The sequence below is a fragment of the Phoca vitulina genome, unplaced genomic scaffold (genome assembly GCF_004348235.1).
Source record: "Phoca vitulina isolate PV1807 unplaced genomic scaffold, GSC_HSeal_1.0 scaffold42, whole genome shotgun sequence".
NCBI classification, from domain to species: Eukaryota; Metazoa; Chordata; class Mammalia; order Carnivora; family Phocidae; genus Phoca; species Phoca vitulina.
In genome coordinates, this window is record NW_022589745.1 from 8,132,066 (window position 1) to 8,157,359 (window position 25,294).

The 25,294-nt window shown below is 35.7% G+C and overlaps 1 protein-coding gene across 3 annotated transcripts in view; it reads right to left on the reverse strand.

Annotated features, from left to right (window-relative positions):
* Window positions 1–221: 221 nt before the first annotated feature.
* Window positions 222–25,294, reverse strand: part of ROCK2 (Rho associated coiled-coil containing protein kinase 2) — a 140,552-nt gene continuing 115,479 nt past the window's right edge. The window contains exons 21-34 of one of the 3 annotated variants that reach the window (XR_004302487.1): window positions 19,705–19,774; window positions 18,651–18,754; window positions 18,306–18,492; window positions 15,264–15,357; window positions 15,071–15,165; window positions 14,113–14,292; window positions 13,768–13,936; window positions 11,550–11,620; window positions 10,488–10,576; window positions 9,972–10,050; window positions 8,508–8,769; window positions 8,209–8,422; window positions 7,228–7,403; window positions 222–362 (exon numbers count right to left, since the gene is read on the reverse strand). Coding sequence is in view for 2 of the 3 variants with exons in the window: in XM_032430145.1 (XP_032286036.1) it covers window positions 1,632–1,719; window positions 8,209–8,422; window positions 8,508–8,769; window positions 9,972–10,050; window positions 10,488–10,576; window positions 11,550–11,620; window positions 13,768–13,936; window positions 14,113–14,292; window positions 15,071–15,165; window positions 15,264–15,357; window positions 18,306–18,492; window positions 18,651–18,754; window positions 19,705–19,774 (1,702 nt within the window). In the remaining variant the exon portion in view is untranslated. Of the gene's footprint in view, window positions 363–1,582; window positions 1,720–7,227; window positions 7,404–8,208; window positions 8,423–8,507; window positions 8,770–9,971; window positions 10,051–10,487; window positions 10,577–11,549; window positions 11,621–13,767; window positions 13,937–14,112; window positions 14,293–15,070; window positions 15,166–15,263; window positions 15,358–18,305; window positions 18,493–18,650; window positions 18,755–19,704; window positions 19,775–25,294 lie in introns of those variants that run through there. The other 2 variants (XM_032430147.1, XM_032430145.1) reach the window with 2 other exon arrangements.

The following is a 25,294-nucleotide window of genomic DNA, read 5'->3' on the forward strand; positions in this document are numbered from 1 at the left end:
AGTCCTTTTGTGCAATGTAGTGTGAGTGACTGCCAAGAGAGCTTTATGGAACAAGTTTCGAAGAGCTGCATATGCTATTCTTACTCTATCAACCAATCATTGTTGGTTCAACTTGCTGCTCCAAAGGAGCCCAGAAAATCTCCAAGATTTATAATTTATATTGCAGGAATAAAGGGAAATATATATATATATATATATATATATATATATATATATATATGTATGTATGTGTGTGTTTGAGTATCAGTCTCTCAGGAAAATACAGCTTTTTAAGAAATTTTGGGCCATCATATTTCAGTCTTGTTTTAACTGGAAGAATATGATCACCTTGAATAATGACTGCATTCATAGAAGGCAGCTAGCTGGAAAAAAAGGAAAAACAAAGTTAGTTGATACAGTAAAATAATTTAAGAGATTGTTAAATTCTTTGAAAAAGCATTCCATTTATATAATTAAACTATGTAGTCTTCCAACTCCTATACTTTTAACACCTAAATCATGCATAAAACGTATTTACTACATTACTTTTCTTATTTTTAGGTACATGCAATTATATTCTTACATATTTCTATATTTTCTACAAACATGACACACAAGTTTTAATACGGTTAACTGGCTATTAGAGTTAGATTATACATCACTGAGTGACTCAAGTGAATGTAAGTCTGACTTGGAGATTAACCGCTAGCTGCCTCATGTAGCTGAAAAGAACAGAAGGCTTATGGACCAGGTTCTACTTGACTGTTTGACTCTTAGCCACATTTTTTAAATCTATAAAATGGGAACAAACACGTTGTAGTAGTAAATATATGTAAAAAGTACTCTGTATATCTTGGTTATAAATACCTCCCAATAATATATGATTTAAGTCTATTTTTGCAATATGCTTACTTAGGTTAAGACACACATTACTTCTTTTAAATCCATTCTGTGTAAAAGGTTTGACCATGAGGTTCAATTTTCACTCAAATTTCCTTGAGCCACGGTTAACCAAACTATTTATGTGTTCTACAAGCACAAGAACTTTCACAGCACATCAATAAGCATTCTTCAGCAAGAGGAACATTAACTTTTCACAGAAAGCAAACATCTCACAGCATGACAAAGAAAAGCGAAATCAGAAACAGTATTTCACAGCACTTACTAGACTTACAAACTATTTACGGCTTCAATTCTTGCACGTTAGAGAGAAGGAAGGGGAGGGGGATGGAGGGAGGAAGGAATCCCATGCTATGTTCACAAACTAATACAGTTGTAGGAACTTGAAAATATTGTAAATTTTACTTCTCTGAATATGGCTTCTTTGGAATGAACAAAAAGTACCAGAATTAGCTTCTTTTGTTATTTGTACATGTTTCATTCCTAAGATAAAAAATTGTAATTCCAACTGTATTGAAAATATATAGCCAATAAAGATTCTGAACATAGCATTTCACTTTTATAACTTGACATGGAAATTTCAGTTAGAAACTTTTCTGAAAACTACTTTTCAAATACATACTATTAAAAACAACTTAATAAACTTTCAAAACTAGTCAAAAACAATGAAAACCCAAGTGCAAATCACATGCGCTACTTGGAAATACTCAAATAACTCATTTTTCATTTTTTGATTTACCCCATTTATTTCTTCAGAAATCAAAAACATCGTCATCATCATCACCACCATCAACATCATCAAATGACCAATCCCAGTCTTTAAATGCCAAATCAAGCAATCTGCAATAGGAGGTTTGCAAATTCACATTCTAGCACTCTTTAGAAATGGCAACTTAATATGATAATTATCTAGAAATCACACTTTTGTGCTGTGAAGATTTTAACTCTCCCTTCATCAATAACAACACAGTCAAAATTAAGATGGTAATACACAGGGAGATCTTCTTTCTCTTTATATGTAAGTGCATATAACATTAGCCTGGTCTGATTTCTAGAATACCAGAGACCTGAAGACAGGTAATATTTAGGGATAAGATACGAGCTTCTCCCCACTGGGCTCAGATGAAGATGTAACCATCTTGATGCCCAGTCTGATTTGTATGAAAGCTCAACATTTGTCAACACTCCCTTCAAAAAAGGACCCAGATTGTCAGCTCACATTTTTCTAGAACAGTACCACAAGTCCCAGTTTAAAGAGACAGTAATACTAAGAATGCAGCTTTCTCAATTCTAGCTGGACACAATATGCTCAATGGGTCACCGACAGTGATGCTCTCCATGAAAAGCCATGATTAAGAGAAAAACCACAGGTATGTAAGCATCATTAGCAACTTATCTTGGCTGAATAAACTGGACTTAGAACAGGGTTATATGTGGTCTTTTCTTTCCAATCCAATCCAATCATCAATATTGCTATCATCTTTATTTTTAAAAATAGGTGTAACTTTCATTGTTTTAACTGTGAGGTTCATGAATCAACTTATGCCAAGAACTCATTTAGTCCCCCAAATCTCATTTGTGACCTCAACTTTAAAGTTGGTTCTTGGGGCACCTGGGTGGCTCAGTCGGTTAAGCGTCTGCCTTCGGCTCAGTGCATGACCCTGGAGTTCTGGGAGTGAGCTCTGCATCGGGCTCCCTCGTCTTCGGGAGTCCGCTTCTCCCTCTCCCTCTGCCCCTCCCCCTGCTCCTTCTCTCCCTCTCTCTCAAATAAATCTTTAAAAAAATAGCTACTTTTTAAACTTGAATTTATATGGTTTACTCAATGCTATTTATAATGCATATTTGCAGGTGTTATACCAAGAGATTCTGATATGACTGGACTGAAGGGGGAGTGGGGCACAAGTATCTGCATTTTTTAAAAAAGATTTTTATTTATTTATTTGAGAGAGAGAGCACAGGCAGGGGGAGAGGCAGAGGGAGAGGGAGAAGCAGGCTCCCTGCTCAGCAGGGAGCCCGATGCAGAGCTTGATCCCAGGACCCTGGGATCATGACCTGAGCTGAAGGCAGACACTTAACCGACTGAGCCACCCTGGTGCCCTGAGTATCTGCATTTTTAAATAAAAAATCTGAAGTGAATTCTAATGCATCTGGTTGACTTTGGTAATCACTGACAGAGTATGTTGATAGATGGTTACCTTAATTGAAAGGAAATAAACCAACTCAAATTACTCTATTTCAAAATGTGCTAAATGTAGAATATATCACATTTTTCTAGGCTTACATAGACAGTAACTTACAGCTAAGGTACTGCTTGGGAGATTGAGATCAGTGGGCCGTCCTGGGTGTTCAAGCCCCAATTTTGAAAAATCTGCGTTTCATACCCTTCCAAAACCTTTGAAGTGTGTGTGAAGTGCACACCCGTGTCACAGTTTTCAAATTTTTAAAAGTTTGGTCACTAGGCTGTTAGCACAATGCCTGGCGAGACTTCCCTTAAAGCCCCCTCAGCCCCTGCCAGTCAGCCATCTAATTCTTGACACTTCAACATGAGAAACTTTTCTCTAATTTGGTTTCTTCCCTCCATTTTCACTGTCAGTACCCTAGTGAAGGAGCTCACTAAGTCAACACACACCAATCTCTTGCTGAAAGACTTCTATCTGAAGAACAAAATAAAAACTCCCACAGCATAGTACACTGGGTCCTTTTCAATCTGGTTCAACGCTTTCTCTCCAGTGACATCTGCCGCTCCCTGTCATTACCCTCTCCCCACTCTAACCCAATACAATGTTACAAACATATAACACGGAAGTAATTTTGACAACTTGGTACCTCTGCACGTAACATTTTGCCTACCATTGTCTTTTCCCTTATTTCTTTGTCTGGAAAATTACTGAACCTCCCTTTTTGAAGATCTTTCTTGATGCCCTCAGGCAGAATTCTCCATGCTTTCCTTTGTTCCCCTGGAACACTCACTCACGCCTCTATTATAAATAACATTTAAAAAAGTACCGTAACCATCTGCTTTTCTATCTCCTCCATTTAATTGATCAGTGGGTACACACTGCAGGCCTGTGAAACTTACTGCCAAAGACTGCTTTGGAGAGGAGCATGAGAACTTGGGAGTTCTGCTACAAGTACGCAGCACCGCCTGTTTCTTCCCATGCTGCCAACAGCACGTTTCTTAATCCTTACCAGTTTGGCAGGTTTTACATTTTACTTTTAACTTAATTTTAACTTCTTTGCTTAATAATCAAGTTGATCACTTTTTCATATTTATAGTAATGCCTGTGTGTTCCTCACTGATTTTTATATTGGGAAGAGGCAATCTTTTTCTTAATGACTTATATAAGAACTCTGTATAGAGAGATATAATCCATCTTTCTCATTCACATTGCAAATATATATATGGTGTTTTTAAAATTACAAGGCTTTAATTTTTGGTTACTCAATCATTAACTTTCTTTCTTTGCTTTTACTCTTAGGAAGTTCTTCAATCCAAGATCAGAGACATATTCACCTATTTTCTTCTGTGTCATTTAATGGATTTATATTTGACATTTCAAGTTGTATACAGCTTTTTCATTTTTATCCAAATAATCAGCCTGTTAACTTTCTAATATTTATATATGGAAAAGATCAAAACTAAAATAATGATAACATGGGGCACCTGGGTGGCTCAGTTGGTTGAGCATCCAACTCTTGATTTCAGCTCAGGTCATGATCTCAGGGTCATGAGATGGAGCCCTGTGTCAAGCTCCACACTGGGCATGAGGCCTGCTTAAGAGTCTCTCCCTCTGCCCCTCCCCCCCCAAATAAATAAATAAAATAATGATAACATAAGAGCTCCCCCCCACCCTTAAGTTGTAACTGTGTTGGCAATGCTTTATTTCTAAATTAAAACTGGGTAAATGAGCATTTGTTGCATTTTTGCTTTATACTTTTCTGTGTGGCTTAAATATTTCATTTTAAAGAAGACCTTTAAAAGAAAAGTAATTAAAGAGAAATGCCCTCAGCAAAGACCAGCATTCTGTGTCCTACTATGGAACAAACTAAGGATCTCTCCAAACTATCTTTATCACAAATCAACATTATATTCACAAATTTTCTACTTTTCCAGCATTATTTTTTTTTTAATTCAAAATTACCAAGAAAACATTCCTCTGGAATAGCATTTCTACACATTATGTTTTATAAGCTGTCAGTTAATTCATTTCTACTCGTATCACTGTGAGGCAGTGCAGTATTACAGCTGAGAATGTTGGATCTGGAACTATTCTACCTGGATCTGAACTCATGGCTTTGCTGCTTATTTGGTGTGTGATCTCAGATACACAGAGCTTCTGTGCCTTAGCCTCCATGTCTGTTAAATGGAGACATTAAGAGCTAAATCACAGGGTGGTTATGAGGATAAATAATTTAGTACACTTAAAGCTCACAGAAGAGTGCCTGGCATATAATATGCCCTCAAAAATGTTGTCTTCTACAATAGTAACTAACACTTGTTTAACTATCACTTCCCTACAGAAAAAGGGAAGTGCTGCAAAGAGTTAAAAGGAGAATCAGAACCAGGAATGTCACGAAAGCCAAAGGGAAAAAAAATGTAATGGTGTGGTCGTTAACAAAGACAAACACCGAGGAAAAGTAAAAAAAAGAAAAAAAAAATCAGATGATTATTTATAGGTATTATGTTTTAGTGCATATACAAATACATATAAATACATTTGATGATTTTGATAAATGTCTAACAAAGCCAAACATTTGTCTTAAGAAAGACACCATGCGAGTTAGTTCAACTAAAGCTAGACTATACAAAGAGCTAGATATTAAATTACTGCTCATATCGACCAGAAATGCTGTTCCTCGGTGTTCCTGGATGATCCTTTCACAGCTCTACTAATTTGTCTATTGGAATGTTATAAATTAGTGGAATGTTAAAGGCCATCAAGTCCAATGCTTGACTCCCCTTCTAGAGCCATGCTGTTCTATCAGACTACATACACATGACAAATTGAGGAGGGTGCTCTTTCCCAGTGTCACCAAGCAGTCACCTCAATCAGGTACTAACACTGTTGGTGACAGGGCATTCACTATTCTAGAGCAAGCAAAGTCTTCCAATTTTGGAAATCTCTGACTGCCTGATACTTTTCCCTTGCTGAGTTACAAATGTGCCTCTCTGCACTCATCTACAGAAAAGTCCTCTAAATCTTTAGTGCTGTTTACCATCTCCCATCCTTCCAAATAATTTCTTCAGAAGGCTAAATATCCTTAGTTCCTTCACTTACTGCACATGTAACACTTTCAAATGATCCATTACTCCCTCTGTTATTCTCTTCTGTATACCCTCCAATTTGTGTATACTACTCTTAAAATGTGACACCCAAAATGAAATGCAAACTTTAGGGTGATTCATGTAAGACAGACACAGATACAATTTTATGAATTAATGAAGCAATGGAGTCACAGATGTTAAAGACAATGGAAATAATGCTGCAGACACATAATAAAATACAAAACTGCATCTTAAATGTGCCCATCTTTATGCTTAAAATTTCAGAGTATATTAGACAAAAAGTGTTCACAAAAATACCCTATACATCTTAGAGTCAGTTTTGATATTAGTTTTATGTACATGCATAGTTGTGAGAGAAAGAAATCCCTATTACTTACTGTTGCTATGTAAAATGTATTAAAAAATCAATGAAGAATGATTCGAAGGGCAGGGCCAGAACTAAAACAAAACAAAAAGCAACAAAAATAAAAAGTAAATGTGCCTCCAAAAGACCAAAATGCTAAAGTGGGGAAGAAGGGGATGACAAAGTATTTATAAGTTAGTGAACATGAAAATTGTTACGTAACTGAAAACATGCCTCACTTAGTCTGAAATCCGCTTCCATAAACGAATTCTATGTGTTATCACAAGTAGTGAAATCATTAATTTATCAAATAGTACCAGAGAGTAAAATGTATTAAAGGAGTGGAGTTCTTACAGTCCTGAATCTGAAATTATTTGCCCTTCTAGAGTCTCAATCAAAAAGAAAAATAATAATACCTATCTATTCTACTCCACAGGAATATTTTCAAGATCAAATGATAGAATATGCAGAAAGCTGAATGAGAGAACATACTATGGAAGCACTCTGGAAGCTGTGAAGCACTAGATAGTGTAAGCTATTACAACAGCATAGCATCTGTGCACTAATAGTTCTACAATACTAATAACAGAAATTTAATTTTTAGATGTTTTGCATATGGCACATGGAAAGACCTTCAGTGTCTTTGAATTCTTTGAGTTTCTTCAGCTTAATTACTATCGTATAATCACTAATTTTATAGTATTTAGTTTTCTCATACCTCACAGAAAAATTCAACATTTTCACTGCTGAAACACCAATTCTACCTTTGTCATTCTAAATTATTTCCTTGAGATAATAGTTTCAAGAAAAGTTTCATATAAGATGTTTGTGGTTAGAATGAAAAGATTTCTGATAATACAGCCAATGCACATCATTATTCTTATACTGAAGGTCCTGTGTTAGGGAACAAAAAGGATACCTGAAATTAGATACCTGATCTTATATATTTTATCCTTTAGCTAACTAACCAAATCTTCATGGTCATTTCAATGAATAACAATATTTACAAATGCCATAGCTAGTAAGCCAAGAAATGGTTATTCTGAATCAAGAATGAAATGATTATTGTAGCCATATGAAAACAGTTCCATCAAAATGTTTTGTGCATTCATCATTATCTGGTAATTTATTCCCTAGTCCCAACTCCGCCTCAAATACAAGGAATGCCCACTTTACCCATTAGTTAATATTTGCATTTTTAAGATTGATCTATTGTTCTTTAAATCAGAAACAAGTCATTATTCTAAACTTATAGATGTGAATTAAGAAGATTTCGGTCCTGCTTCCCAAGTCATCTAACATAAAAAAGGCTTAAGAGGTTTAAAATACTAAACATAATGTGTGCACCTGACACAGGTCTGTGTGTACATTGTCTACTAAATCATATTTTAAATTAGTCAGTGTGCTTATAAAATCTTAAAATATTATGATTACATACATAAGCATGACAAAAATGAGCCCTTTATATATTTTTGGTTGAATTTAATATATGTGTGTGATCTAGTAAACAAATTTGTACTACATTCAACTAAATCAATGAATGAGCCATATACACTAAAACAGTTTCAAACATTTGGTATTCCATGGTTCACTGACATACCGAGCAAAGGAACACTACAATTAGGAAAGTTTGTAGCCGAACATAAATAGCAAAATATTTTAAAAGATACAAATTTTTAATCACATTTTGATTTATTACCTTGGTTTGTTTGGGGCAAGCTGTCGACTTGGCCGTCTAATAGACTGGTTTTGTTGTATCTTCATCGAAGTTCTAGGAGATGACCGTGCAAAAGGGTCTGGAGCTGGAGGCTTTTTAGGGATCTTTTTCACCAACCGACTAACCCACTTCTGCTGTTCTTCTGTAGAATTTGCTAACAACAAAAGATTCTTTGCCGTCGAAATATCATAGTAAACTATAAAGAAATATTTGAAAAAAATTAATGTCTAAATTCATCTGAACATAAATAATATTGATGAAGCAAGTAATTTACTATTTACCTTTGCAAGGTGCTATAATCTCCTCCTTTTTGTCCATGTGATCTTTATGACATTTAATATGGCAGCGCCGGCACTCTAAAGCAGGAGGAGGTTTAAACATATGCCACAGTGGCTTCATACAAGCCTCACAGTTGGTTGGGAAATGATAGAGAGTAGGAATAAATTCATGTCCTTTATGGCAAATATAATTTGATTTTTCTCCCACTGGCTCCACTGGAAATTCTTGTTCCTTCTTACTTTCTCCTTCATTGGCATACAGAATCTATAAATAGCAAAAAGAATAATGAGTGACTTTCAAAAGAAATTACTTTTTATGTAGTAATAATTCCTACAGTGTAAATAAAATAATATTAGCCTAAATCATTCAATGAGAAGAAAATGCATTTGATGTTCAAACATTAGTAGGTTCTGTCTAATCAAGAGCTTCTATGAGAAAAGTCACTGGAACAGTGACTTGGCTCACATTTCAGAAAAAACCTATCTTGTTCAAACATGCCTACTTATTTTCTCCAAGATATCTTACTATGTTTTAGCAATTTAATCTGAATAGGCCAAAAGGTAAATTTTCACTTGATGGGTGTTAGAACGTTTTCCTGGGAGGGAGTGTTCAAAAGAATGCCCCGAAGAGATGTGGTAATAATACAGATTGATACTCTACGATTCTCAAAAACAGACAGGCGCGTGATAACTGCAAACACAGCTTTAACGGAAAGATTTGTATTTGGAGAGCTGAGGAAGAAAAGAGGACAGGATGTATAATACACTCCAAATAAACATCATAAGCATACAGAAAATAAGTGGCCAACTCTCCCACAGTACACCAAGCACAACGGCTTTTATATAGAAGGAACTCAATAACTAATTATTGGTTTGACTAATTTTAAAATGGAAGTAGAGAGGGAAGAATTTGGCTTCACTTTAAATTGGAAGCAAAACGGTTACTGGGTGCAGAATTTAACTTCATAAGCAACTTTTTAAATTTTCTAGACAGCTAAGCATAAAACCAGAAACAGAAGAGAAAAAAACATCCTAACAGGGGTGCCTGGCTGGCTCAGTCAGTAAAGTGGGTAATTCTTGATCTTGGGGTTGTGAGTTCGAGCTCCACGTTGCGTGTAGAGATTACTTAAAAATAAAAAAACTTAAAAAAAAAGCGAATAAAATAAAATAAAAATGTCATAAAGCACCTTGAAAACAAGGACAGCAAAGGCCAGAAACATGATATAAACACACTAAACTTTAACAAGTGCAATGGAGAGAGGAATGAGGATGTATCCAAACAGAATAAGCATGAAAGACACAGAAAAAACAAATCACCTTTAAATGGGACTAAAATTGAAAGGTAATCTAAAGAAGGCCCAAGAATAAAGAAATTTGCTATGTCTTATCATACTAAGAACCTTAGTCTAAAGGTGAAAAAAAAACAAAATAAATTCAACCAACCAAAAACAAAATAAAGCTATTTACCTGAAATATCCTTGGAATTTCTTTAGCATCTGCTCTATATACATCTGTCTGTGTAACTGGTCGGACATGAAATAATTTGCTATAAAAGATTTTTAATAAAGTAATAAAATATTACCAAAGGATCAAATTACATTAGTTATCTATATTTATGTCAGAAGTTAAAACGGACTTTCGACCCATGTTAGAAGGTCAGAGGATACCTTCTTGGTTCTATTAATTCAATCACTCCTTGAGATTTTGAGTATTTCCAGGAACTCAGAAATTTTCTAATTAGTTTCAGAGAACAACATATTAAAGACCCATGAAATAAAGATGTTTTAGCTAACTCTATATCCCGACTTTCATCTCTATGAAGCAAATACAAGAAAATGTAACAACAGTATAGTACGAGCTATACTATATGAGCATATCTATTTACATACTATATGAGTAATAAATAGCACTAATTTGACAAAAAAGGTCACATTACTCTCTTTAAAAGAGAAAGTTTATAAATATTCTAATAAAAACACTTACTCTATATCTAAAACCATGTAAGGATTAGATTGTTCTTTATCTTGTTCACTGTCATAGAAAAGAATCTTCTTACTGCTTACAATCACATACTGTTAAAGAGAGGGAGGGAAGGAATTAATGACTAAAGTTAATATATATCTTACTTATTTTCTTGAAAATAAATTCTACAGCAATAAAAATCTTATAAAATACTTAAGTTAAATAACTAAGAAGTTCTCAATATATCCTTAGAAAAGTCTTCCTTAAAATAACAATAAATTTAGTTTGCATACATTTTAAATAAGCAAATTGGAGAGGAAATAAATACAAATATTTTTGGGATTGACTTAGCTTCAAAATCCAGTAACACAGGTAACCTTATTGCTATGGTTTGAATGTCTGTGTTCCGCCCAAATTTTTATGTAAAACCCTAACACCTAATGAGATGGTGTTAGTGGGAGGGGCCTTTGGAGGTGAATGAATAGGCCATGGGAGGAGAGACCTCCTTAACGGGATTAGTGCCCTTATAAAAGGGGCTCCAGAGATCCCTAGCCCCTTCCCCCATGTGAGGACACAGCAAGAAATCTGCAAACTGAAAGAGGACCTTCACCAGAACCCAACCATTTGGCATCCTGATCTTAACTTCCAGGCCCCAGAACTGTGAGAAATAAATTTCTATTGTTCATACACTACCCAGTCTGTTTTGTTATAGCAGCCTGAATACACTAAGACATTTACCAAAAATGAACATCATAATATCAATAAATCATAGTAACAGAGGAAAAGAAATTAATAGGTCTTTCTATCATACCCAGAGTTGTTTTCCCACTGAAACAGCAAAACACCAAGGCCAACAGACTTGTGCTTTCCTAACACCAAAACCTGTTTTATTATGATGATGATGATGAAAGGTTTTTTTTTCCCTTCACAAAGATACATTTTATCACATCATTCCAAGTCAGGAAGTGCAAAGTTTTATGTGTCTAAAAGTTCTAGTTACATGTATCTTACAATTACAAATGTAAAACGCTAGAGCTAAACCAAAAGCAAAATAAAAGAACCATATTCAAAAGTATCAATTACCTTTTTAACCCATCCAAACTTCTTAGTGTTGTTTCGTACAGGCAATGAAAGCCATCCTTCTAGTCTTGATTCTATAAATAAGCAGAAGATATGAGGATAAATTTACCAATTCTCCTAAGAAAAGGAGGAATTCAGTAAAATTTTAATATAAAAATCACAGAACAAATCAAATACGCCCTTCAGAATTTATCATTACACATTATCTAGGCTATAACAATTAAGCAGGATCAGTATAAGCAAGTTATGGAATGCCAAACAAAATCCAGGTTACAGTACATTGAAAATACATATTCTATAGCTTATAAAGCCAAATGCTCCCTGCTGATTAAATTCATGCATCTGCAAAGTTCAGCAGAAAAGTACAAGAAAGAGAAGCAGTTCTCTATTCTCACTAGTGCACCTGCATTAGAGTTCTTTATTTTTCCTTTGGAGGCCTATTTATTGATACAGTGCATATGTATCTTCTTCAAAGAGAACACATTTTAAGTGAGTAATTACATGTTGAGAGAAAATGGATTTTTTAAATGGCTAAAATAAAATGAAATAAAACTGTGTATATTACAGATCAAATTTGGTTAATGAATAGCAATATAACTAAAACATTTCTAAATTCCAAAATAGCAAAATCAGTAAAATTCTAGTTCAACAAAAGAAACTGCCTGAATCCTCAGAATTTGTTCCAATGGCATCTGATCAGTACCATTTAATGAAATAATTAGGTGCAACAAGTATTTCTGGAGGTTATTCTTAATAGTCACTTACTGAACTGTGCTAGATGCTTAACATCACTTTTCTTTAATCCCTACAACCCCACGGAAAGGTCACACAGAGATGCACCTGACTCCAGAACCTATACCCTCGCACATCAACAACCTTCTAGACTCTATGAACAGAAATGCTGTCATTAAAAACAGCCTATATAACATAACTGTGTCAACATGGCCCTATACTAAATCAGATGATCTCTAACAACAAGTACACTGAATTTTATTGCTAAAATCTAAAACTTCAATACAATCGCTTGTGACTTATGCTATATATGGTTATATAGCTGGGCAATGTGACAACAATGTAAATAACTATAGCTATTTCACTTTGCATTCAATTCAGTAAGAGACTAAATTTTACCTTATGTTCAACTGCTTATACTCTAATTTCCTATGGCATTTACATTAAACATGGTTTGTACTTACACGAACTTTGTGTTAAACAGAGATTTTACATGTTTTCCATCTAGTTTCTTCATTTAAACTCTTAAGTCCTTTCAGGGCAAAGACTGGGCCAAATTGTCTTAAACTCTCTTTTATGGCCTAACACAACGTTGACTAGCTAAACACTCAATGAAAACCTACATACATCTTCTCAAACAGTCTAGGTGGTTTTTTTTGTACTGTCACTCTTAATATGAAACTTCAGAAAGAATTTCTCGGCTGAAAATGGATGACACAGGCAGTAAAACCATATGCTCTTAAATGATATAAAGTTGACAAAATAAGTCTATCAAATGTAATAGCCACGCCATATGACAATACCTTTAAAAATTCTTTGTTCATGCAGCATTTTCTTTTTAACTGAGACCAGCACAATTTCTTAGAGTTAGTGAATATTAGTTAATGTTATAAAAATTTTGTAAAAGGACTGAAATTAAGGGTAGTGGGGAAAACCCCAAAAGTGAAAGATTTTCAGGGTATCACCTGTACCATTAGGTTCCGATGAAATAGGTAAGTAAGGCAAAGATTCTTCTTCTGAGTCAGAATCAGAGTCAAGAAGCATATGAGAACTGGAAGGCTTAGTGGCAATATTGAGAGAAGTAGAGGAACGTTGGTAGGTGAATGACATGGATTCCATAGTGCGTGATTGAGTGATATGAACTAAACACCCAACATAAAAGGAAGTAAGAATGCAGAAAGAAGTTAAGAGAAAATAAAATGAAAATTTGAAAAAAGAGCTACCTATAATATATAAAGAGCTAATTTAAGTAACTAAATATGTGGAATTTTCTTTTGCATTTTTTTTCACAAGAATTTTTGTCAAAAATCAATAAATAAAGTTTAAACAGTTGTTTGAATCCCCACTCCAAGGAATATGTTTTTTCTTAAAGAAATGACAAACATTTTTCTCAGGAGCGGTCAATCTCAGGGCTTAACACAATCAACTGCTTTATATTTAAGACAATATTTCAATAAAAATAACATAAAAGCTGAAAATAAATCTGTACCAGGAAATCCATCATCTGCCTCAGCGTCCCCTGGTCCACTGCCTATACTGGAACTATCCAGACCGATATGCAACGCCTGGAGCTGTGACCGCAGCTGCTCAATGTCACTATCTTTACTGTCCAGTGTCATCTGCAGTTCAATTCGAATCTGGCTCTCTTCGGCTATTTGCTACAAGAGATTACATTAAATTAATTGGATGCCATATACCTCATAATTTTGCTTAATTCAGTAACAATTATGAAGTAATAGAAATGTTCTATAACCAATAAAATATATATAGACATAAAAATACTTCTACTTCTTAAAAAGAAGTCTTCAATCTAGAGTTCAAAAAATATTCTTACAGCCTGCATTTCATTCAGTTCTTTCTGATACTTGATCATCTGCTGGGTCAATTTTTCACGTTCAGATTTAAGCTCCATATGTAGCTTTCTATTCTCTTTCTCTTTTCTCCGCACATCAGTGTCACTACCACGCTTGACAGGTTCTTTTCGATTCATTATCTCAGCCAACTTATTCACAGCCTTAAAAATATAAAAATATAAAGTGTAATCAAATAAAATAAATCATATTGATGGTTCCTGATATTTCACCAATAGCAAGTTATATGACCACTAATAATCTCCTTCCCTATACACACAGGGTAACAGAGAAACACGGTCTATATTAAATAATACACTCCTTCATTATTCATTATCCTTCTCCAACCTAGATTAGTTTTGCACTCTCATGTTTTCTGAGAAATGTAATTTAAAATGTTTATAGGGTTGGATCTGATGTCACTTTCTACCACTCTGAGTTTTTAGTTTCAAGAGAGACTTTTACTGGGCAGATCCACTTTTATCCTGGAGGAAGAAAATTTTGCATTGGCGGCATCACATTAGTAAAATACAGTATGTCCACCCAGAGAACTGAGCATCTGCGAGCCACAAAGATTCATGCTGTAAATACACAACCACAGAGTTGGCAGAAAGATGGTTCAAGAGCCAAAGGTGCCTTTTCAGACTAACCCTTTCTCAGGCTGTCAGCAAATGTTCACTATAATTTCTTAAAAGCAAAAAAATTTACCAGATGACAATAAAAATTTAGGAGGGAATGTGATTTCAATATGGAAAAATTAAAGAAACTTAAAGTAAACATTGAACTGGACAATGTTAGCCAAATCTAGCAGCTCGCAACTGGGCAAAAACCAGGGAATTGTGATGGTTCACAAATACCGATATACTCAATGACTGCTACAGTCAATCTGCAGAGGGAGACTAAAAAATTTTCAAAATCTTCTTTAGAGTTTATCACACTCACTTGAGTTTTAAGTGTTCTCTCTGTGAGCAGCTGCTTCTCAAACTGTGCTTTAATAGCGGCTGCGCTGATCTCCTCATCTTTCAGCCGTGACAGCTCTGAAACACGGGGAAATGTCAAGATTATATTAATAACTACAGCAGTGACAAAACATTAGCCATATTTAAAATAAACTTTATTCTTTGTTAATACATACGCTCTTGGGCATCTTTCAATTTGTTATTTAATTCTTCTTTCTCATTTGCAAGATTGGCAACATCACTAGTTAGTGTCCTATTCGTTTCTTCAAGCTAAAATATGAAGTGGAAAAAAAAATCATATCCCAATTTACAAAATCTAAGTTATAAAGCAATCATTCAAAATAAAAATAGACTAGAATGCTGCTAAACTCTTATTTTTCTAAGTACATCTATCTCTACACTTTGTGGAACCTTATGGAACTTCACCCTTGATGAAAATTGTGCTAACCATCACAGACTTCGTGTGCACCCCAGGAAGCCAAAACCTGCCCCTTCTCTCAAAAATCCTTAGCAGCATTTTTAATGAGAAAAACATTTAATAAACTAAAAACAAACATTAAAACAAAGCTCTGCATTTCATCATGTAGAATAAACAAATTTTAAAATGGTAGTATTTCTTTCAGAACATTTTCAAACAAAATTTTACTAAAGAAGCTGACATCCTTGTTTATTATTCTCTCCAAATCCTACTCCTACTCTTCCTTCCCATCCGAAAGAAATTGTATTGTGAATTACGTGTTCATCCTCCCCACCCATGACTATATACTTTTGTTACAAACACATAAAACAGTAAATAGTGTGGTTTTATGTGATTTTAAATTGTCCATAAACAGCATCACACTGTATCTTTCTGTAATTGCTTTCACTGGACATTATATTAAGAATTAAACTGTTGGCATATAAAGATTTTTTTTTTTTTTAAAGATTTTATTTATTTGACAGAGAGAGACACAGCGAGAGAGGGAACACAAACGGGGAGGGACAGAGGGAGAAGCAGGCTTCCCGCGGAGCAGGGAGACCGATGAGGGGCTTGATCCCAGGACCCTTGGATCATGACCTGAGCTGAAGGCAGACGTTTAACGACTGAGCCACCCAGGCGCCCCTTGGCATATAAAGATCTTAATTAATTTATTTTAACTGATACAGTAGTTCCATCTTCTACCTCATTTCATTTATCCATTCATTTGTCTATTGATAAGACATTTGAATTTTGGGGGTGTCTGGGTGACGCAGTCAGTTAAGCGTCTGCCTTCGGCTTAGGTCATGATCTTGGGGTCCTGGGATCAAGCCCCACGTCAGGCTCCTTGCTCAACAGGGAGCCTGCTTCTCCCTCTCCCTCTGCCGCTCCCCCTCCTTGGGCTCTCTCACTCTCTCCTTCTCTCTCTCGCATAAATAAATAAAATCTTAAAAAAAATAAATAAATAACAAACTTCCACATATTTTAGGACCCTCTCGGGTCCCCTCCCTCTTTGGGAGCTTTGTTTTTTGGGGGAGCTTTGTTTTTTTTTTTTTTTTCTTTAAACAAGTAAAGCGAGAGAGGGAACACAAGCAGGGGGAGTGGGAGAGGGAGAAGCAGGCTTCCCACGGAGCAGGGAGCCCAAGTGGGACTCGATCCCAGGACCCTGAGATCATGACCTGAGCCAAAGGCAAACGCTTAATGATTGAGCCACCCAGGCGCCCTATTTGGAAGCTTTGTATTATCACTTTACTATCGTTCAATAAACTTTGCTTTGGGGCATCTGGGTGGCTCAGACTGTTTAAGTGTGTGCCTTTGGCTCAGGTCATGATCCCAGGGTCCTGGAATCAAGCCCCGCACTGGGCTCCCTGCTCAGTGGGGAGCCTGCTTCTCCCTCTCCCTCTGCCACTCCCCCTGATTGCGCTCTCTCTCTCTATTTCAGTTTGTTATTTAATTCTTCTTTCTCATTTCTTCAAGCTAAATAAATAAAATCTATTAAAAAAAAGACATTTGAATTTTTGCTATTACAAATATTTATGCTGCTATGAAAACTGTGCCTAAATTTCTTCAGCGTATTTATCTTAATATAGACTTTCTCTGGATTATGTGAATATTTAAACTTTCACATTTTGAATATTTAAAATACTTAAAATAAATAATAAATATTTAAAATTGCCATACCACTTACTATACTATGCCATCTACATTTACACTCTCCATAGTTGTAAACGAGAATGTCATTTCCCACATGTCTTTCAAACACCTGAAATTAGTCAGATACTGAATTATGCCATTGTAGTGAGTATGAAATGGTATTTCAAAGTTATTTTATCTAGCCTTTCCTGAAAAGTAGTTATGTTAAGCATCTGCTTATGTATTTAGGGTTTTCTCTTTTGGCCTATTTTTCTTCTGGATTGTTTAACTTTTTCTTAGTGAGCTCGAAGGAGTACCACATGTGTTCCTGATACTGGTCCCTTGATTAACGAATACATTCCAATATCTTCTCCCTCTAATTTGTTTGTTCTCTTCTGCTACAGTAAGTTTTGGATTTTGTTCTAATTGTTTAAAATTTTTCTTTTTCACATTTAGGTCTTTAAGATAGCTAGAATTTATTTTTGTTATGTTGTAAAAGGTAAGGATCTAACTTTATTCCTTTCCCTATAAAAATAGAGTCATCCCAAACCATTTATTACATCTGAATCCTTTTCCACTGATGTGTCTATTACCACTACAACCATATACCACATTCCTATACGTGCATGAATCTGGTTCTGGCCTCCCTACTCATTTCCACTGAACAGGATTAAATATCCTTGTTCCAATACCACACTTTCTAACCACTGTAGCAATTTAATGACAAATTCAACTACTTAATATTTTACTTCTCTTTGAAATTTTCATTACAATTTTTTTCAACCTGCCATAGGAGTACCTTCATGGTAGTTTCAAGATTCTTTTCAACTAAACTTTGTTTGACAAGGAAAAAAAAAAAGGCTTATACCGTTTCTGCGTCTGGTATTTCCCTTTCACTTTAGTTCTTTCACTCTGAATTTACCAAAAGGTAGCGCGCCATTGGAAGTAGTTCTTTTCTGAGCTTCTGTCTGCCAAACACTGAGAAGCTAATGTTCACTGGATCCAAAATCCTATAGCCAGCATATAAGATTTTTCATTTCCATCTGTAGTACTTCCCTAGTGCTTTTAAGGAAGACTGATGATACAGTAATTTAATTAAAATCAAAAAAGAACTGAAAATTTTACTTACAGATGCAATTGTAGCATCTTTTTCAGTGAGTTCCTGTTTGTGTCTAGCCATCATCTCTTTGATCTCAAGCTCCTTCATGATTTTCTCTTTTTCCAAATCAGAATATTGCTCTTCAGCAATTGAACGAGCCAGCTGTTCTGAATCTGCTTTGGTCAAGGTGATCTCCAGCTGAGCAGCCAAGGAGTCCCTACATTTTAATGACACATTATTTTAATGTCCAATTTTCACTAGGAAGTCAAAGTTTTTGCGTAATGCACTTCATCAACAAATTCTTACTTGGAGTATAGGCACTGTTCTAGAAGAGTACATGACTATGAACAAAAGAGACAAGGATCTTATTTTTACCTTTCTTCCTGTAAGTCCTGTTTCTTCTGTTGTAACTCTTTACAAAGTTTGGTCTTTTCTTCACATTCTTCTTTAAGTTCCCTCACCTGTGTTTTATAGAGGGTCTAAATAGCAAAACAGAACAGAAACATGTCATTGCCACCACCACCATCACCACCATCATCATCGATTTTATTTCTACAAAGTCTATCCAGACAAAAAGTCAAGTTGGACACATACAAGTATGTTCCTGAACACTGAGTAATACTGGGCCCTTGAGCAAATTAATAGTGAATGAGCTTTTCTGGTAAATCAACCAATTAACTAATAAAAGTTCCACTCGTAATTTAGAAGCTAGATTTTCAACTGGAGATCAGACTGAAGTTTCTCATTAAACGACACAGACTGGCAGAATAAATAAAGAGGCAAAGAAAAATATTACTACTTTGTTTTATTTTTTTAAAGTTTTTTAAAATTTATTTATTTGACAGAGAGATAGCAAGAGCAGGAACACAATTAGGGAGAGTGGGAGAGGGAGAAGCAGGCTTCCTGCCAAGCAGGGAGCCCGATGCGGGGCTCGATCCCAGGACCCTGGGATCATGACCTGAGCCGAAGGCAGACGCTTAACGACTGAGCCACCCAGGTGCCCCAAAATATTACTAATTTAGACAAGAAAATTTTGTTGGCTTAAATGAAACACAGGTGACATTACTATGTCATATTTTAAAACCGATCTAAAAAAGTACAAACATTAAAATGACAATTTTATTTCTTTCACTATGAAAATTCTACCTCAAAAAGCCATCCTTTTTTTAATCAACTTCATAGGGCGTTGTGCTTAGAACTATCATTCTAGCAATGATAATAGATCTCTGTTAAGCTATCAACAGTCATTTGCCCAGCTGTTCTTTTTATATGGATTGTGTGGTACAAAACATCCTACCCAAATCCCTGTCTGGTATTCACTATAAGAATCTATTCTAAAGACAAGAATCATTCTCCTAGTTCTGCAGCAAAAAAATTTTTTAAATTCTACAAATACGATAATTTTCAAATTAATGTATCTGGAACTTACGGAGAAATACTGCTCCGCTTCAAGCTGATCCTGAAGTTCTTTCATTTGCCCATCTGCATCTTGACGTTCTCTGTGCAGACATTAAAGCAAAGGTTCAAATAAGCTACACACATAATAAACTAGCAACTCTTGAAATGTGGCCTAGGGAACCACTGGGCATCCCCCGACCCTTAAAAAAAACCCAAGAGGTCAAATTATTTTCCTAATACTAATCATCACTGCATTGTTTTAATTCTCATCCTCTCACGAGTGCGTATGGACTTTTCTTGAAGTTATACAACATAATGATTCATCATTCCAACAGCTAATGAATGTGTGTTTGTATGCTCTTGTGTTTTAAAATTTTCTGTTTTAATTTCTAACACAAAAAATATCATTAGACATAACTCACATAAATAAAAAATTAAGATAATTTTTAAGAGTATAAAGGGGTCCTGAAAATCAAGTAGTGATTAAAGCAGTAATACTAAAAAACAAACTGAGGGTTCTAGAGGGGAGGGGGTTGGGAGGATGGGTTAGCCTGGTGATGGGTATTGAGGAGGGCACGTTCTGCATGGAGCACTGGGTGTTATGCACAAACAATGAATCATGGAACACTATATCTAAAACTAATGATGTAATGTATGGGGATTAACATAACAATAAAAAAATTTAAAAAAAAATAAAGCAGTAATACTAAATTACATATTCTCAAACATTCACTGTGATCAGCCACTTCTGCCAACCAAGTAGGAGAATTAAAAGAGCACCTGAAAATTGGTTATCTTAGGATGACTAAAAAAATGACAGGGAGGGGAGGAAAGGAGTGCTCATTTTTATGTTTAAATGTGGATGTTAAATGTGCACGGATCTGTACATATTAAAAAAATTCATTGAGTGCTACATATTTGTGTATTTTTTTCTGTATGTATATTAATCTTCAATAAAGAAATATAGGTAAATAAAAAATAAGTAAAAAAAAAAAAAAAAGCAAGCCTAACAACCCATTTAAGAGGTTGGGTTGAAATAAGTTAAACTTTTGGGTTATAAAAAAAAAACATAAAAATTACAATTATTCCAACTCAAAGCTAAGGGGGAAAAAATCATGTTGGAGAACACCACAACATATATGATACAATTAAAAAACAAAACAAAAGGGGCGCCTGGGTGGCTCAGTCGTTAAGCGTCTGCCTTTGGCTCAGGTCATGATCCCAGGATCCTGGGATCAAGCCCCGCATCGGGCTCCCTGCTCAGCGGAGAGCCTGCTTCTCCCTCTCCTACTCTCCCTGCCTGTGTTCCCTCTCTCGCTGTCTCTCTCTCTGTCAAATAAATAAATAAAATCTTTATAAAAAAAAAAAAAAAAACAAAAAAAAAACAAAAAAAAAACAAAAATCTACAAAAAACTAAACCCTATATACACTTATACAGATGTATATAGGAGAGAGAAAGAAGATATGGAAGGACAACTAACAAACTGCTACTGTTCTCTCTGGAAAGATGAACTACGTCTGCATTCATTAGGGGAAATGGGGGCGCCCAGTGGCTCAGTCGGTTAGGCATCCAACTCTTGATTTCTGCTGAGGTCATGATCTCAGGGTTGTGGGATTGAGCCCAGTGTCAGGCTCCATGCTCAGCGGGGAGATTCTTGAGATTCTAACTCTCCCTCTCCCTCCCCACCCCAACATGTGCTCTCTTTCTCTCTAAAATAAATAAATAAGGGGTGCCTGGGTAGCTCAGTCGGTTAGGCATCTGCCTTTGGTTCAGGTCATGATCTCAGGGACCTGGGCTAGAGCCCTGGGTCAGGCTCCCTGTCAGCGGGGACCCTGCTTGCCTCTCTTTCTGCCACTCCCCTGCTGTGTTCTCTCACCCTCTCTCTCTCAAATAAATAAAATCTTTAAATAAATAAATAAACAAATAAATCTTTAAAAAAATAAAAATAAAAAATAAAGAGCATACACTTTTTCTTTTTAATTATAGTTCTGAGAATTTTATAGGGAGAAAACATTTGAATGCCACTTGATATTTAAAAATATATACAGGAAGAAAGACTCAGATAAAATGATTTAATCATACTATTTTCAATCTGTGTATTACTTAAGGCTTTTATTCTTATTCTTATTTAATAAAATTTGGTCACTTTGTTTACTTATTGGTTCTTAAAACCTCGATATAAAGGAAGTTATCATTCAATATCACTTGTCTGTGTTGTATCCGTATTTTATTATTAAGGTATGTACTATTAAAAATGATGATTCTTATTTTTCTGAATCAAAAATGTGAAAGATGCTAATAATAATATATAAAAGGTCAATTTTTAAGATGATCTCATCATTACCAGCTAAGCCCACTTGCAGCAAACCTCAGTATACTTTTAATATCGTGATCTTGGGGCGCCTGGGTGGCTCAGTTGGTTAAGCGACTGCCTTCGGCTCAGGTCATGATCCTGGAGTCCCGGGATCGAGTCCCGCATCGGGCTCCCCGCTCGGCAGGGAGCCTGCTTCTCCCTCTGACCCTCCCCCCTCTCATGTGCTCTCTCTCTCTCTCTCTCATTCTCTCTGTCTCAAATAAATAAATAAAATCTTTAAAAAAAAAAAAAAATATCGTGATCTTGACAAGCTGCTATCATTCGTTTATATGTAACTTTAAAAACCCAATATTTATCAGGTATTTAAGAAAAGTATTTTTCAAAAAAAAAAAAAACCCCACATAATATGCACATGGTTGCAATTAAATACTACAGAATGCCACAGAAAAAAATTACAAAGAAAGGTAGCAGTCTCCTTATCCACACCCTAGACACCCTAATCCTACTCCCCTAGAGGAATTTACTTTGTTTCACTTCTGTGTTCTGTTCTTTTGACAATTACCTCCACATCTCAGCTTATTTAAATCTGGACACAAATTTAAAATACTATTTACCAATCCTCCACTGCCAAAATAGGAAGTGAGCTCTTACCATCCCTAACCTCTCCCCAACCCCTATAATACAGTTGTATCACTGGCCTCAGCCACATAACCACGCCTCACTTCCTACTGCATCAACCACAAACCACAACCCCCCACCCCAGTTTGTGATGAGAACTGCAACACTCCCATCCTTTATCTTGTTTTTGAAATTTCATGAGAACATGTCTAAATGTGGGTCTTTCCTCATTTATTTCCTGCTGAGTCCTTTCAATATAAAGACTTCTCTTTCAGCTATAGGAAACTTTTTTTTTAAGATTGTATTTATTTGAGAGAGAAAGAGTGCAAGAGAGAGAACGAGAGCATAAGCAGGGGGAGGTCAAAGGGAGGAGAAGCAGACCCCCCAATGAGCAGGAAGCCTGACCTGGGGCTCAATCCCAGGACCCCAAGATCATGACCCGAGCTGAAGGCAGAAACTTAACCGACTGAGCCACCCAGATGCCCCTATTATTTAATAACTTCCTCCACTCAGTTTCTCTAGACTTTTTTGGTGCTGGAACTCCTGGGACAGTCTCTGTGTCTTACCTGTTTCTCTCAGATCCTCCATGTCATTCCCTCTTGTTCTATGTCTGATGAAATTTCTTTGAATTTTTCTTTGAACCATCCTAATAAATGTATATGATTCATTTTTAACCTTTGACAGCTCTTCCTATTCTGGCTGCCCTTTTTGCATTATGCCAGGTTCTTGTTTAATGGAAGCAGTATCTCCTACAAGTTTTTGATCAATTCTAATTATTACCAACAGGCTTTTTTTTTGGTTTGTGCTTCTTTTTGTTAATTTCTCTTCTTTCCTTGATATATTTTTCATCTGGGGATATGTTTCCTTTTTCTTTATCATAGTCTTTCTCTTTCACACTGCACACTATCCTCAAATGCCTAGTGATACTTGGTTATTCACTTACAAAGGAGATGATAGAAATTTTAATCTCTATGCATGTGGAAGGGGTTTTCTACCTGGCAAACTTCAGTTTGAGAGGCTTAAAAAGCCACATAAGCAGGGGGACCCCTAAAAGGCAAAATGAGAACTCACTCTGTACTAGCAGCTCTAATTTTCTGCCAAGGGTATGCCCAATTTCTTTCTTTTTTTTTTTTTAAGATTTTATTTATTTATTTGAGAGAGAGAGACAGCGAGAGAAGAACACAAGCAGGGGAGTGGGAGAGAGAAGCAGGCTTCCCGTGGAGCAGGGAGCCTGATGCGGGGCTCGATCCCAGGACCCCAGGATCAGGACCTGAGCCGAAGGCAGACGCTTAACGACTGAGCCACCCAGGCGCCCCTGAAACATTTTCTTCTTCACTAATACTTCACTTCATACATACTCCTGGCTGCTGCTTCCTCAGCCCTGTACATCATTAGTGAGGTTTCCACTTGCCACTACCTCATTTACTAAAGAAACTTCTTGTCTTCCAATCCCTCGTAATTCTTGATATGGATTTATGCATTTAAAAAATTCCTTTACTAAAGTTTTATTGGAATCTTGGAAGGAAGACAAGATATATATGTTGACCATTTTCAAATGCAAGCCTACATATAGCACTTCATATGTAAATTCCCATTGCACGTATGTATCATTTTATCCTGGAATTCCAATTACTTACATACCCATCTTACCTCTCCCTAAGGAGTAACTTCTGATAAAATGCTACTAAGATTCTTAAAGGTACGAAATGTGCCTGATTCATCTTTGAATCTCCCACAGTGACTATGAGTGCCTTACACATTACAGGTAAGCATTCATTCATGCAACATTTGAGAATGTACTAAGTGCAAGACATTAATTAGTGGTTGGAGAGAACAAAACAGCAAAAGAGATGGTTGCCATTCAGTGAACTTATAATGTACTAGGTGGTTAAGACAACAAATGTGAGTTCTTTGGGGGAAAGGGGATTGGGAACTGAAGGATTAAGAAACAACAGATCCATGTGTACTTACAAAGAAAACGAGGGGCATATATAGTAAGTACTATAAATTTGATATAAGCAAAATGTAATTAGATCAAGAGAGGAAACACAATCTAGATGTTTAATCAGCTCTTACATTCATATAACCACTAACCACTATGGTTAGAACAGATACTATGGAGAATATCTATTTAGTCAAGTTGTTTTAAGGGTCCACAGCTTGCACTCTTGACCAAAACTGGGCCAATGAATTCCATCCCAGAACTTAGGGTACTTTCTGAAATTGGGGTCCAGAAAAGTCAAATCAGAGTCTCTCCAAATAAATGAAGCTATAAGATATATCTCTAGAGCTTGTCCTTCTTTAAAGACCAAGTTTTCTGTTAAATGGAAAAAAATAGGTCTAAAATGAAAGAGAAGAATAAAGCTAATATATAGGGGAAAAAAAACAAAGATGAAGATACCTAAATATTGCTCAAGTTTCTAGTTCTAATTTTCAAAAGTTGAAATCTCATCAAGTTTAAGAGTCTAGGCTTACCCAGGCAACAGATCAGCAAAAAGAACAAAATCTTTTAAATCATCCTTTCCTAGATAGTGTCAATATAAGAATGCTTGGTCATCCTTTCCTAAATAGTGTCAATCTTATTGACCTGTCACAGGTCTGTAAAAAGCAAGCAATTAACGATGATAAGAAGAGAGGAATAGTCGCAGTAGTATAGTAGTTTTGGCGTTGTTTTTTCTTTTTAGATTT